This window comes from Amborella trichopoda, chromosome 1, assembly GCF_054954075.1.
Source record: "Amborella trichopoda isolate Santa Cruz 75 chromosome 1, AtrichopodaSantaCruz75HAP2 v2.0, whole genome shotgun sequence".
Taxonomy (NCBI): domain Eukaryota; kingdom Viridiplantae; phylum Streptophyta; class Magnoliopsida; order Amborellales; family Amborellaceae; genus Amborella; species Amborella trichopoda.
The window spans coordinates 39,411,580-39,428,202 of record NC_142336.1 but is presented as its reverse complement, the minus strand read 5'-3'; the positions used below and the strand labels follow the sequence as shown (position 1 = coordinate 39,428,202).

The window sequence follows — 16,623 nt, the reverse complement described above, 5'->3', positions numbered from 1 at the left end:
TGATTTTATGGGAAATTTGGAAAAGAGAGAAATAGAAGAGTTTTTGATGGGGTAAGTCTGCCATTTGATAGAGTTATGGAGAAAATCCTTCATTCTATTTGGTCGTATTTATCTATCACAAAAGTTGGGATAGATATCTTGGAAGTCGACGTAAGGAGTAATTTATTCAACTTATTTCAGCTGGGAGTTAGGAAGTGTAGGCCTAAAGGAAGATGGACATCACCTTTAAGTGGAGTTTTGAAACTGAATTTTGATGGGAGCTCTTTAAGAAATCCCGGTCCTGCGGGTTTAGGAAGAGTAGTGAGGGATTGGAAAGGAAAATTCTTGTTAACTTATGCAGATCCTTTGGGGGGAGAAAACTGCAAATCATGTAGAACTTTTGGCTCTCCTGTCTATGGGGCTAAGAATTTAGGACTATTTAGTACATATGAATCGGGAGGCCAATGTATTGGCTGATAATCTTGCGAAGGGTGGTATTTCTCTCACAGGGATGTCAGTCTCTGATGATATCATAGTTATCTCTTAATAATATTTCTGAACTTCTATCAAAGAAAAAAAAAGAAAAAGGTTTTTCCATTAACTTATAAAAGGTTTTCGCATTCACATAAGTTCATGCATTTAACCAATATAGAGTTGTCTTTGTGTACGATATATAATAGGGCAAGCTTTCTATGCTTCCCCTACAACATAAAACTAATATACTTCCCCTTATCTAACCGTCCATTCTAAATGGAGGGCTAAGATTGCCCCAATCACAATGTCATGTCTCTATACTATTTTATTTTTAACTTTTTTTTATATAAACTCTTTTGACACCAAATTTGGATGTCCAATCCTCTATTAAACTTGCACTAGCGAAAAATATAAAAAAATATTTCCAATATAATAAGAATACCAAAGTACCCTTGAAAGTTTCTAGGGGTATTTGGGTCATTATATTTGATCGAAAAATTATTTTTAATATTTTTTATAGGTGTACCCCAAGGATAAAATGGAATGTACCAAATTTCATATATGTACAATTTGTATAAAAAAAACTAAAACTAAAATACTTTGAGACGTCAGATGTAAGATCAAACGGTGAGTGACACTCTTGATCAAAATTGGACGGCTGGATGGTAGGGGAAGCATAGATCTTCTATGCTGTAGGAGAAACATAGAAACCTTTCCCTATATAAAATACATAGGCACTTGCCCAAAAAAAATTTGTTTATAAATAGCAAAACATTTTATGGCAATTTATTGGCATTAATTTGGTTTTGGTTAAATAAATGGAATGTTTGACTCTTTTGAATGGGATAAAAACAAAATAAATATGATCCTACTCACGATTCTTTTGAATGGGATAAAAACAAAATAAATATGATCCTATCCTCTTGTAAAAATAGCTTTTTACATTTATGAGTAGCCATAAATTGTTGATATATTTTTAATTATAAATAGGTGGATTTTATACCCAACTCCCATATCTCCATATTTCAATTCTCAATTGACTATGGAGGTTGTTATTGGATTTGGGAGTCTCTTACTAGTGTTGGTACGTCCCTCTCTTTCTCTCTGCATGTTTTTTTGTTAGCCCTCCTTTTGTCTCAGTATCTCTCTTTCACAACGCTACTCTTTCTGTATTTTGTATTCCTTTTCACTGGTAGTACTATCTTTCTCTCTCTCTCATAGTATTTCATGTTATTGCACTCCCATGGTCCCAACTCACCTTGACAGTTGTATTTGATTGTAACAGGTTAAAATTATGGGGATTCCTATATGGAAAAAGTTTATGTAAAGCCGAGGCTCAAAACGATCAAATTAGAGCCCACTTCAAAAATTTCACAAGAAGAGATCATTTAGATGCTTAAATATCCTCATGTTGATCATCTCGACATCAAGATGCATGGACATGAGAAAAAATAGATTTCAAGTTTTGGAATATTTTTGGACCGTCAATTTTTAAGATTTTCGAATTTTCATAGATCAGCTCAATCTTATACTATTTTTGAAATGTTAAATTTTATAATTAAAGATGAAAATATATTTTAATGCTATCACAAAGATTTCTAGTACTGAAACCACATTTCTTGACACTATTTGAAGGTGGACTCTAATTTGAGAAAATATGGGATTGGGATGGTGGTAGTGATAGTACCACCTAAACTGCAATTAAAGGTCACGGCCTCCATTCTTACTAATATTTTGGAGAAAAACAAAGTTTTTCTTGTAAAAAAAAAAAGTAACTTGAGAAAACAAAGAGGTTTTTTTATTCAATATTTGTTGCCAATATATTGGCCTTTGCATCGATATGAGCCGTTGTTAAACTTGGAAATATCACTGATATTGATCAACACTGGTATTTACTGCATGAGGCAATATTAATTTTTGGGATTTTATACTATGAGACTATTTATTTTTGGTGCAAGGAGGTCATAATCATTTTTAATCATTGGATGTAAATCCAATAGATAAAAATGACAGCATTTGAGAAATTTTATTGTCATCTAACAATAGGGTGATGTGTTGTTTGCTATAATCTATGTTCATTATGAATAATCCTTTTCTAAAATATGGACTCAAAATATTTGCTATAAATTGGTTTTGTTTAAAACACTACAAATAGATATTCAATAAATTAAAAACATAATACTTGTTTGGTACTAATTTTTTTAACATTGCATTGGACTTCTTAGGCTATAGTAGCATTCACTAGTTTGTGAAAACCTGTGAATTAAAACATCAGACTTCCAATTTAGGTGAATATATTATAATATTTGAAGACATTATTGTTGGATTTCAATGGTCCAAATAATATGTTGCACTCCTCTGGATTTCTACACCCTTACTATTGTTTTCATATCAATGCAGCTTGCTTGCCATAGTGATGCAAGATGGGATTCGGTGGAGCATGGAAAAGACGAAGCTGCATCCATGATGTCTCAAATTTCGAACTCAAAAGATTTTGGACCGGAATATGCCAATTCGGAACTGAAAGAATATAAAAAACTGTCGCAATTAACATCTGGAAAGGATTTCGACCTTCCGACAAAGGATGTCGACCTCGATCACAAATTTAGACAAATGGATCAGCAATCCCATCACTCCAGACACACTGTGAATACCGTAGGATATGTCCCTGTTTTCCTCAATGAGATCGATCTGAAACTTGGAAACAAACTTAACATCTCTCAATCACCCTCCCGTTTACCCCGTCAAGAAGCTGACTCAATCCCCTTCTCATCGAAATCACTTGCTGATATCCTACGCCACTTCTCAATAGACCCCAATTCTCCTCTAGCTAAAGAAGTGAAAAAAACCCTTCGGATATGTGAGGAGCCCCTGGCCCAAGGAGAACATCGTGTATGTGCCACAAGCCTCAAGTCTGCACATGACTTTGCCTCATCAATTTTCGGCCAGAAGGCCAATCTCCAAGTGATGGCCACTACCTTTCATAACAAAGAGACTCATTCCCCTGCTGTACAACCGTACACTATAAAAGGAATTACTTTTAGATTGGCAATGCCATCGGTGGTCGCCTGCCACGCACTTCCTTATCCATACACTGTGTATTTTTGCCATGAACTTTTCGAAACCAAAGTGTTCAAGGTGATGCTTGAGGGCGACGATAGAAACCAGGTCGATGCAATTGTAGTTTGTCACTTAGATACCTCTGATTTGGACCCGAATGTGACCAAGAACAAGTCCGGCAAACCCATTTGCCATTTACTAGCAGAAAACAACTTGCTTTGGCTTTCAATACCAGTTTAACAGGTTGTGTGATCCAAATCATATTGCTAGTTGCATATTTGTAAGTAGTGAGGCAAAAATACCTGTTGGATATTCTGAATGTTCTGTTGTTTGTGATGAAGTGTGTTTGTAATAAGGCATTCATCAATCGAAAATAAAGATTATTTCACCTTTGTTCTCAGTTTCATAACTTGGCAAAGATATTTTAGATTTCTTTTCTCAAAAAATTTAGCCATGCGTTGCGTGGATTATTACCTCTCCAAATTTCTTTTCCTTCTTCTTTTTTTCGATTTAGTTAAAAATGGAAATGTTTTTTTTTTCTTTTTTTTTTTTTTTTCTTAAAAGGTTATTTTATGCCAGTGATTTGAAGAACGGACCAGTAACCTAGATCCGGCATCCCAAAAATTGGTTTGGATCGGTGAATCGGCAGTCTGGATCGTCATTTTATTGTTCTGAAGAAACAGTGAACCGACCAAAAACTGGTATGGATCGGTGAATCGGCGGTCTAGATGGCAATTTTACTATAGAGAATCATCGTTTTACTATGTAGAACTGCTAGTTCCCTTCTAGACTCGGCCATTTTCATATATATACGCATAATCGAAAAATGGGTATAAATTTAATAATATAAACTTAGAGATAATCTTGTGATAATAATAAATATAATGGATATATATTTTATTTTTTTAAGAATTAATTAACAAATTAAAATTAGGTATGAAGGATCATGTCGAACCCAACCTCTATGTTGGGCCCTAGGTTGAATATAAAGTATGCCTTATTTAGTATAAGGTGTGTTGGGTGTGTGTGGCTATTAAAGTTCTTATGAGTGCTTGTACATGAACTAATTTATATAATAGAACATGAAATCAATGGAAGTGTGGTCATGTGTGGACCATACTAAGCAAATGATATTTGCTGATACCGGACTGAGCTTTACGAGCTAAACCAATCTGGTTGGGAAAAATCCATGTTACCTGGGCGTAGAGAATAAATCGATAAGGGTTATAATGATTCTTCTCTTGATGAGGTCAAAGTATATCTGAAAGAGTGAGCTGAGGGACTGTATAACCCTTGTCTATGATGAAGGCCTTCGTGCCAAAGTTTCATTCGCATAACATCAAACAACATACACAATGATAAATGTTTTCGGAAAAGGGATCCACCTTTCATAGTGAAGCTTGTGCTTGTGGGAGCACCATAGAGCAATGGATTGCATCAGGTCTAGGTGACCTTGGTTTCTTTTCTAGGAGAGAACCTGAAATCCATAGATTGGGACTGCAACCCCTTGCTAATTGGTTAGACTTTGGTGACCCATTAATGAGCCCCTGCATAGACTGTGGGTCATGAGCAAAATTGGATCGGTTTGAGAAAGCAAGTACAGTCCATGATCCACAGTAGAAGGTGGAGTGTCCCAGTATATATTTTTTCGTAGACCATATGGATCTTTTTCCAATCAAAGTATTTAATTATTTTGTTATATGATATTTATAATTGTTATTTGATTTTTTCTAAATCTTTGGATATTTTATTTATCAAAAGTGGATTTGTGAAAACAAAGATATTGATTTTACATTGATTTAATTATTTAAATATGATTTTATAAATTTTTAAAATCATAATATTATTTTTAATATTTTTTATATTGCATGGGAGGCCCAATAAAATATATGGGCCCACCATGTCAATTGGGTGGGGCACATAGAATGCCACCTAGGGTGGCACACCTCACCTTGAGGAGCCTTCTAATTTTGTGAGATCAAGTTCATAGCTTGAGGGAAAAGATATCTTGTGTTTTGGAAAGCTTGTTCTTTAAGGAAGCTTTTAATCAAATTTTGATATATGAGAGAAGGCTTGTGCATAAAATAAGAAAGCACAATATTATTGTATATTATTTTTTTATTTAAATTAATTAATGGGAAAATGGTTTAGGAAATGATGGATAATAGTTCTAGCACCCATGAAAAACCCTAAAAAACCTTAAAACCCTTAAAGCACTATAAAAAAAAGATGGATCCTCCCCAATATTCTCTACCTCATATCTCTTCTCTCTCTCATGAAAATCTGTCTCTCTCTCTCTCTCAAAAGCCCACATAGGGGGTACATTCCTCTCTTAGAAACTCTCTCTCTCTCCTTTTGCTAAACACAAGGGGGCACGCCCCATTCTTGGTCTCTTGGATCTCTCTCTCCCATCTTGTGATCATCTTGTGATATGAAGCTAAAGGTTTATGGTGTAGTAAATGAGATGTTATTTTTCTCAATTAGGTTATCAAGGGGTTCTACCTATGCTTGACATTTGATTGAAAAATGAGTTCTTACACACACAAACACACAGACACAAAGGGTTTGATCTTATGTGTAAAATAAAGAAGGTGATATATGGTCTTAAATATGCTCTACGAGCTTGGCTTGAAAGTTTCTACATGGATCTTCTTACAAGGGGTTATTCTCAAAGTGGTATAGAAACTCCCTTTTTCTAAAAAGAGAGACACAAGCTAGTGATGGTACTTCTGTATGTTAATGATATCATTGCAATAGGGAATGAAGAGGGTGAAATAAAGCAGCTTTAGCCAAAGCTCAAAATAAAATTTGCTACGAAGGATCTTAGAACTCTAAAGTGTTTCCTAAGTTCGAAAGTCGAGAGTATAAGACGAGATATAAATACACAACATAAGTATTCATTAGATTTGTCAAGAAAATTTAGAATCAGCGACTGTGAACCATCACCTCACCAACACCAATAGGCATAACTAAAAAATTATTTGCTACCCGTGGTGATGTTATCTAAGATCTGAAGAAGTATAGAAGTATTATTGGTGGTTTACAGTACCTTACATTCACTCGACCAGATTTCACATATGTTCTCAATTAGATATGTCAATTTATGCACGATCCTCATGAGATGCACCTTCAAATAACTAAAAGGATTCTTCGGTATGTGAAGAATACTCTAACTGATGGTCTTTTTTTTCCTATTGGCGGAAAACATGTCAATGTCATCACCAATTTTGATGCAGACTGGGCTAGAGATCCAGATACAAGGAGGTCAATCTCAAGATTTTGTATTTTATTTGTCAGTTCTTTGGTATCTTAGAGTACTAAGAAGTAAAAGACTATTTCATGCTCAAGCTCAGAGGCATAGTATTGAACAATATCTTCCAAAACTATTGGAATCTCTTCGTACTGCAACATTCTATTGGAATTTCCTATCAAAATACCACATCAATTCTCCATTGTCATAATCACTGCACAATCCAGTTCTTTATTAACGATCTACACATGTTGAATTGGATTATCACTTTATTTGAAAAAGGATTGAAAGAGCACAAGCAGATCTATAATTATCACTTTATTTGAATTGGATTATCACTTTACGTGTGTGTGTAAAGATTCATGTAATCGAATGGTTGATGGAGTAAATCAGGGGTTCTTATCAAATACGCTATTATATAAAGAGTCCACAACCCTCTCTATGTCCTTGGTGAGTTTCACACAAATTAGTCTCTCTAAAAATCTACACAATTAGGTCAACTAAATTACTATCGCTAAATTTCTACACAATTATGTCAACCTTTTAGTCTAAACTGCAAGAAGTATGGGATACACAGTCTGAATTCTTTCATTTGCGATGAAAAGCTGAGGCAATCCTTTCACCTATTTTCCATATTTTTATTATCCTTAAGAGTGAACTCTAAGAAGAGATGATAGGGGCGCCATGAGTCTAGAGTTCCATTTACACCAGGTTATAAGTTAACATTCATTCAGAAAAGCATTCTCTTATCATTCATGGCAAGTTGGGGAGGTAAAGAGAGAAATAGAAAACCACATTAGTGGAGTGTTTATTGAATGCAAAGCTTTTGAAAAGAAGACAGCACCCTTTCTTGCTTGGTTCCCCACATTTATACAAGAGAGACGAGAGAGAGAGAGAGAGAGAGAGAGAGAGAGAGATTTTTATGTCAGTGCGCTTGGGCAGGAACAAGGACAACTTGTGCTATGCCCTGCCAAAAAAAGAAAAAAGGCAAGTAAATAGTATTCCATATAATCTCCTTTTTTGGAAATAGAAAAGCACTTCATGGTTTTAAAAAAATGGGGGAAGAAAATCTTAAGTTCACTATTAGCGTGATCTACCCTAGAATATAAGTGTGTGTGGGTGCAGACAAAGTTTATATAAGGTTGACACTATAAAATGTAGAATTAAGGTGCATCTCTAAAATCTTTAAAAAAATGTTGTTTTGCTGATAAAAAAACTCTAATCGATCATCTGGACATCAACATTCATAGATATGGAGAAGAAAAAAAACAAATATTTTAAGTCCCAAAACTAATGCATTTTGCAATACATTATTTGGATCGTCTATTTTCAAGATTTTCATACATTTATTGATTTGCTTTATTTGAACTATTTTTAGAGTTTAAAACTTTATAACTAGAGATAAACAAACATTCTTCTACCATTCTAGGAATTTCCAACACAAAATTTGGGGTGTAACTTAATTTGGCTATTTTAGTTAGAAACCTTGTGCAATACAATGAGACCATTTACCTCTAGTACAAAGAGGCCACAATTACTTACAATCACTCGATTTGAAAACTGATAGCTTGGGTATGTCACAAAGAAAATGTTTTTTGATCTTTGAGTTTAGTCAATGAAATAAATATAGCCACTAAATTTTACATCCAATGGTCAAAATTAATTTCGTCCGTCTTGTACCAAAGTTAAATGGTATCATCATATAAATTTTCATAGATTGTGAATGGTCTCAATGTATTTATTTCCATACCATTCAATATATATACATTTCCATCTTGTACCAAAGTTGAATGAGAATGTGATGTCATCTACATAGAGCATTAAATACCACTAGTATGCTCCATGTGGGTGATGTCACACTCCATGTTGATGACATTATGCACTCCTAATGACCAAAAATACTCTTGTTAAAAAAATGCCCAATGTAAAAAACAAAGGTATAAAAGTGTTACTCCATAGTGTGAGCACCCTCATATATATATATATATATATATATATATATATATATATATATATATATATATATATATATATATATATATATATATATATATATATATATATATATTAAGTCTAAAAAATAGTGCATCTTGTAACACATTATCTAAACTGTCTATTTTCAAGATTTTTCATATATTTATAGATTTACTCGATTTTAACCATTTTTGGAGTTTAAAATTTATAATTAAATATGAAAATAAATTTCAAATAATTCTAATACTTATTTTTACACCATAATTACATGTTATGATAAAATTTGGAGGTACGCCTTAATAAGACTATTTAAGATTGCAACCTTATAGAAACCACACCCTTAAGTTAATGAAAAATCAGTACTCTTGTCAAAATCTAAAATAAATTAAAATACTTTTGAATATGGCGATTTTTGTTCTTTTGGGGAAAGAAAAATAAATATGCATGTTTTGCATTATAAAAAAAGGTTCTAACACATTTTCATTCCTCTACTCATATCTCTTTTTCCAGGTTTTTTATTTTTCCCAAGATGCCATTTGTTTAGGAACTCCAACTTCTAGAGCGGGATATTTTCTTTTCTTGGGCTTAATTTTTTATTCAAAACTTCAAGTTACGAACCACAGTTCTTGTTTAAAAAAAGTGGTTCAGAACTTGAAGTTTAAGTTTTGAACCGAATCATCGATATTTTCATTCATGAACAGTCGATAAATAGCCTATTCAGAACTTCAAGTTCGTAAATCACAAAATTGCAAACTTTAAAAAGAGGGAGTGTAGTATGCTCACATGGCACCCACTGCAGTATCATTCCCTTAAATAAATGGCTTATTTATATTGAAAATCTATTTTTTAAATCATCATATGAAGCAGACACCAACTTATATTTATAAAGAAAAAAAAAATCACGACAACAACAACCACTATGTATACATGAACGAGCGCAATATAAGGAGAAGTTGACCACAGGCATGGTTAATGATTTTTAACTTTTTCTAGTAAGTTGTGCTCCTTAAACTATACATTTGCTCCTCAAGGTAAACCATTTTGGAATTTAGGTTCCCTTCATAATTTATTTTCAAAAGAATTCGGATTTCCAATATAAATAAGCCATTTATTCAAGCCATTAAGATTATAGAGAAGAACTTCGTGCCTCTCTCTTACTAAGGGGGTGGACTTTTATGAATTTACAAGGTTTGGAGTTCGGAGTTGCAAACTGTTTTCTTGCTCGGTTCGGAACTTTGAGCTCCAACCGTACCAAAAAAATGTATATGCAGTTCAGTTATACCAGGCTTTTAACAAAAATTTCAATTTAGAAGTTCGAGTTCCACACTGAAAGTCAAACTTGAAAGAGAAATACTTTGGTTTGGAACTTGGAGTTCCAAACCAAAAACATTTTCGGATTAGAGAAAAAAAAAAGAGAAACCTGAAAGAAAACAACATACGCATAAATTGAAAATATGGAAAACATTTTTTAATTAAAAAAAGGAAATACTGACGTCAATGTCCCTATTTCTCAATTTACTTTTTCCTTTTTCTCATTTATCCTCCTATTGTTCCATTAAACCCCTCTTTTCGAACCTTGCAATAGACAAATATAGGGTCAAAGACATTTAACAAGAGTCATAAGTAGATATGTTTCCCTCTTAATGATCTATTTTTTGAGATGGATTTTGGACATAATTTTTCAGGTAAATATAACATCTAATACCGAGATCATGAATGTGTAAAACAATTTAAATTTTATAAACTAAAAATGATAGTTTTTTGAAAAAAAAAATTGAAAACATTGATTTTTGTCTATTTTTGGAGGGACCACTACCCTACATCTATCTTTATAAAACAAATTATGTACGATAATATGTATCTTAATGATAATATTTTATTCCATGAGGGGCGGAAGAAGGAGAGAGCCACCATGACTGCTTGGTTCACCCCTTCCAATTGTCACTCTACCCTGTCCAATCACAAAAACAAGCAGAAGTGAGCAATCTGAAACTAGAGAAGAGAGGGAGAGGAGTACCGGTTTTTAAGTTCTTTGTTGATGCACTTTTAAAAAGTGATTTACGTACCGATCTTAAAATTTTGCCTAAAATATAAAATGCTTCGATTATAGATAAAAATTATAAGGAAAGTCAATTAACCTTTTATTTTTAATTTTTTTCAAAATTACTTCTCGGTGCGAAGATTCCATCCTCGAACTGTATTTTAATTTATTTAGTTTTTTTATGTTTCTTTGTTGGTACGGCAGTGTCCTAAGCTTTACGGCAATACCTCGGTGGTTCAACGTTAGAATTCTCGAACTGCTTCCATTCCCTATATATATATATATATCCAATGACCCAGTAGCAGTCGGCCCATGGTGACAACATCCATTCCCTATATATATATATATGGAAAAAGTTTATATAAGGTTGCAACCTTAAATGTAAAATTACAGATGCACTTCAAAAATCCATCGGAAAAGGTTGTTTTAATGTTGAAAAAGCCTTCAATTGATCAACTCGGCATCAAGATGTAAGAATATGAAAAAAAAAAAAGATTTTGAGTCCCAGAAATAATGCATCTTGCAACACATTATCTAGACCGTTCATTTTCAATATTTTCATATGTTTATAGATCTACTTGATTTTATCCATTTTTGGAGCTTTAAATTTTATAATTAGATATTAAAATAGATTTTAAGATAATTCTAAGAATTTTTTACGCTTAACAACCCCTCAAAATATAAAAGGTTCAAGTTAGAAGGGGTTGTGATGGGTGTATTTATCAAAACATTCATTACTTTTTTATTAAAAAATTATTTAAATAGGTAACGTTACCATTAAACAAAGGCAAATTTGAAACTTTCACAAAAGTACAATGGTATTTTGGAAATTAGTGTCCTTAAACTTTATTTGTAGAATGCCCTTGTCCTTTAGTTAAAATTTCAATTTTCCCCTTATGGAGTTGACAAAATTACCCATTGTCTTGTAGTAATATTTACAAATTTATCCCACAATAGTAACTTTTTTTAAAAAATAAACGACAAAATTAATAAATCCACCATTCACTACTCTCTCTATCTTAAACCTTTGTAATTTGAAGGGTTGTGAATTTTTTAATATCCCATATATATATATATATATATATATATATATATATATGGAAGATACTACAAAACGCCTATAGGCGAAAATGAACAGTGATTTTGCCTACCCTCATCACCGTCCAACGTTCATCGCACGGTCACTATTGTCCAGTAGTATTTTATTTTTTATTTTTCATTTTATTTATACAAATCGGAATGTCTTAAAATTTGGATCATTTGTTCATCAAATAAATGTGAATCTATGAAAAAAATCAAATAAATATTTTACATGAAAACAATTGACCAAATACCCCCAAAACTTTTTGGGGGTATTTTGATCAATTTTTTTTTACGAATTACTTTTTTATATTTTTATTAGTTGTGTCTCACTAAGATGTACATACCCTCTATATATTAGGTCATTTCAATTTGTAAAAAAAATAAAAATTAAAAAATTATCGGACAATCGTGACCGTGCGATGAATTTCAGACGGTGATGAGGGGAGGCGTCATAACTGTTTGGGAATAATTTTCCATAAAAAAATAAATTTACAAGGGTGTTTTTGTCAATTTATATTTTTTCAATTATTTTTTTCATATTTTTATTGGATGCGTCTCACTAAGATGTACACAACTGTAATCGTTCGATGAAGTTTGGATGGTGATGAGGCTAGGCGAAATCACTGTTCATTTTCGCCTATAGGTGTTGGGAAGAGTTTTCAATATATATATATATATATATATATATCTTTATTTTCTAATTCTAAATTTAGAAAAATAAAAATGAATAAAACATAAATAAAAATCTATTAAAAATAAATTAACTATCTAAAGTGATAGAATTGAAATTCTTATTCTTATATTAGAAGAAATATTCTAATAGTTTAATATTTCTATCTATTAAACATTTCTTAATATAAAATATATTCTATTATACTAATTAAATTCTACTATAGTAAGAATATAATTAATAGCAATTACTTATAATAAGTATGATATTTTTAGTGTCGGATAGCTTAGGAAGTTGAGTTGTCTAACATTATAAACACCCAACACCACGCATGTCCCGTTTTGTTAGTAATGGATTGGCCTTAACCAAGAGAAATGGTTGAAAACTTGTGGGATTTCCTTGTTGTCCATGATTGAAAATGCTGCAAAACCAAGTAATTTTGGATAGAAGGTGCGGAGAAAAGTCATCGGCCCCAAGTTCGCATGATGTCCGGCCGTGAGGCACAAGAGGATGATGAAATTTCTGACATTCCGGTTGAGGTAATCGTCTTTGTGTCCACTTCAAAAATTAGAAGATGGAGTGTAAGCCACACCCTTGTTAATCCCCACTACTGCCTCAGCTACTCCACAAACTCTGCTTGTGCAATACATTGCTTGCACATAGGTAGAGGAAATTGAGTGGTGATAGCATTTTGTAGATTACATACAATACATAAGACTGCATTTTCACACAACGGCCCAAGATAATGGCTATCTGTTTAAAAATTAGAATATCACCAAAGTTCAAAAATTAGAATATCACCAAACTTTAGTAAGAATTCCATCTGATGAGTATATGTGTGAAAAAAAATCACACATAAGGGAGTTTTATTTGACTTTTTTTTTTTTTTTTTGGGCCATTGGATTGCATCTAATCCAATGGTTGTGGTGTTGTAGGAACTTTACTCTTTTGAAAAGATTAAAAATATTTTATAATCCAATGGTTGTGCTATTATAAGAACTTTACTCTTTTGAAATGATTAAAACCCTTTTGTTTAGATAGAGAAAGAGTGAGAAAACGATAGAGAAATTGGGCTGCAATTAGGTTTTCTCTTGAGGGCTCAGTACGCTCTGTTTAGAGAGAAAAATTGAGCAAAACGCTTGAACTATACATTGTGGGTTTGCTGTATACCATGGTTTAGTGGGAGAAAGTGTTAAAAAAAACTCATTTTTGGATGTTTTTAGTGCTTTGTTTTGGAGTTTTGTTTAGAGTGAGAAAGGGCTGTTGGAAATTGATATTTTGAGTTCGATTTCACTTTGTAATCTTCCCAAATCAGTAAATGAAGTCTCGTGTCATTCTATCATGGATGTAGGTCATGATTTGTGATCAAATCACGTTAAATATTGTGCTCTGTGGATTTAATGTTGCGAGATTTTTTATTCCATGTTCTTGCTTTGATATTGTATAGTTTCCATTGATTGTTTATATTGATATGAATGCACAATAGCTATGAATGTTATAAATCGTTGCTGATTTTTCACCAATCGTTCTCAACAACTGGTATCAGAGCTTATGGTTTTTTTTTCACTGTGTCTGTGAAGAAATGGTATTTTTGCTATTGTGGTTATTTATTGTTTTTTTCTTGAAAATGGAAAGGGTAATGGAATTTGAAAAATTAAATCAAAGTAATTGGCCAATATGGAAAATGATGATAGAAGATTATTTTGTCAAAAAATAATTAGATCGGCCACTTCGAAGTAGGGGGGCCATGCATGTTGGAATGGAAGATTGGGAATGGAATGTTCTTGATTGAAAATGTTTGGCAGCTATTAGACCATGTATTTCACCGTCAATTTTTATTTGATGTTTGTCAATATAAAACATTTACAGAGCTTTGGCAATATTTTGAGCAACCCTCTGGTGCAAATAAAATACATGCGATGAAAAAATTATTTCTTTGAAAATAAAAGACGGTGGTCCAATTAGGTCGTATGTGAGTGAATTTAATTTTTTACACAATTAAGGTCTTTGAAAGTGAATTTGGATAAATTAGTGTTATCTTTGCTTTTGCTGAGTTCTTTGCCTGTTAGTTGGGATACCTTGGTTACTACTATGACTAATACAGTGGATAACAAGTTTTATTTAAAAGATGTTGTAGCTTCGTTGTTAAATGAAGAGATTAGAAAGGCATCCACCAAAATACATGCCGAATCAAATGAAGCATTGGCAGTAAGAGATAGAGGAAAAACACAATATAGAGACCAACCCTATGGATTTAATAAGGGCAAATCTCATAGCATAGGCAGGTCCAAGTCACAGGGCAAGAAGGTTATTTGTTGGTATTGCAAGAACCTGGTCGCACAAGGAAAGATTATTATTCTTTAAAGAATATGCAAAAGACCAAGGGCAAGGATAGCCATGCCGAAACAAGTACAGTTTCAGATATTGGAGTTGAGGTCACTTTTAGTGTTGCAAGCACAGCATTGTCTATTGCCGATATTTAGGTTTTAGACACTGGTTCTTCATTACGTGTTTACCCAAAAAGGTCATATTTTTCATCTTACACTGATGTGGATGGTGGCTTGGTTTATCTTGGTAATGATCGAGCTTGCAAAATGTTGGGTATTGAAAATGTTGTTATGAAGCAATCAGATGGAAAGAAGTACACATTGAGAAATGTGATGCATATTCCTGAGTTGAAGAAAAATTTCATTTCAGTCGGGCAATTAGATGACTCTAGTTTCATAGTGACTTTTGGAAATAGATAATAGAAAATTTCATGAGGTTGTATGACAATGTTGAAAAGGCAAAAAGATGGGAGTCTCTAAACTATTCATGGCACAACTCAAAGGAATGATGCTACAAAGAAGATCGTTGTTGTAGTTAGTAAGCATGAGGATATGCACATTTGGCATAGCGGTTTGGGTCATCTCAGTGAGCATGGTATGAACGTATTGCAAACTCAAAATCTTAATCCTATTTCTAAGCATTTCTTTCTTGATTTTTGTGATCATTGTGCTATGAGTAAGCAGCGTAGACTTAATTTTAAAAGAAATGAACCTCATAGAAAAAGTAAAGCATTAGAATTTATTTATTTTGATGTTTATGGCTCTGTTAGTGTTAAATCTCTTGATGGTGTTTTTTATTTTGTCATGTTCTTAGATTATTATTTATCCATTGGCATCTAAGGATCAAGTTTTTGAAGTTTTCAAAGTTTTTAAAGCCTTGAAAAAGAAACAGAGAGATTTATAAAATGCTTGCAAACTGATAATGGTGGTAAATATTGCTCGAATACTTTTGATACTTTTTGTAAAGATAATGGCATTCACAGAGTAAGGAATGTTCTGGGGATATCACAACAAAATGAAGATGATGAATAGGACAATCATTGAAAGAGAAAAAAACATGTTATCACAATCTGGTCTTGGTAAGCAATTTTAGGCAGAAATTGCTAGTACAACTGTATGTTTGATTAATAGATCTTCCAATGCACCTTTGAATGGTGAAATACTCGAAATTCTATGGAGAGCTAAAAGTGTGTCATATGAATACTTGAGAACATTTGGGTATGAAGGATATGTTCAAGTGCCCAGTGAAAGTAGAGTCAAGCTGGATGTCAAGTCAAGAAGATGTGTTTCTCTTGTATATGGTGGTGATGATAGGGGCTTTAGAATTTGGGATCCTATTGCAAAGAAAAGTATCAAAAGTAGGGATGTTCTCTTTAATGAGAATATAACGTTTGTTGAAAAGAAGCAGGAAAAGCCGAAACAAGAAAGACTTATTGTGGATATACATGAACCAAATCCCATTGTTTTACCTCGGTAAGTGAAAGAGAGTCAAGCTCAAACTCAAAACAATTTTGATGTAGGTGATGCTAGTTAAGTGGATGATACTGAATTAGTTCAAGATGAAGAAGGACTACTTGTTACACTTGAGCCAGAATTGAAAAGATCCACACGCCTTCACAAGCCCACACAAAGGTTTTTTTCTTCCTTATATTATGTTTTGTATACTGATAATGGTAAACCTGAGCCTTTTCAGGATGCTATTTATTACCCTAATGCTGAAATGTGGCATAAAGCAATGGAGGAAGATATTGATGCTTTGCATAAG

The 16,623-nt window shown here is 32.8% G+C and overlaps 1 protein-coding gene across 1 annotated transcript; it reads left to right on the top strand.

The window, feature by feature from the left end:
* The first annotated feature begins 1,471 nt into the window (after positions 1-1,471).
* Positions 1,472-3,914, top strand: LOC148783827 (BURP domain-containing protein BNM2A-like). Its single transcript, XM_088852046.1, has 2 exons — positions 1,472-1,537; positions 2,854-3,914. The coding sequence occupies exons 1-2, from the start codon at positions 1,496-1,498 to the stop codon at positions 3,751-3,753; spliced, it is 942 nt and encodes a 313-aa protein (XP_088708172.1). The 5' UTR covers positions 1,472-1,495; the 3' UTR covers positions 3,754-3,914.
* The last annotated feature ends 12,709 nt before the right edge of the window (positions 3,915-16,623 follow it).

Excerpts from the sequence above, each read along its gene's own strand:
- LOC148783827 (XM_088852046.1), top strand. The coding sequence starts at position 1,496 with ATGGAGGTTGTTATTGGATTTGGGAGTCTCTTACTAGTGTTG. Across the intron at positions 1,538-2,853 it reads GGAGTCTCTTACTAGTGTTG|CTTGCTTGCCATAGTGATGC; the intron begins GTACGTCCCTCT and ends ATATCAATGCAG.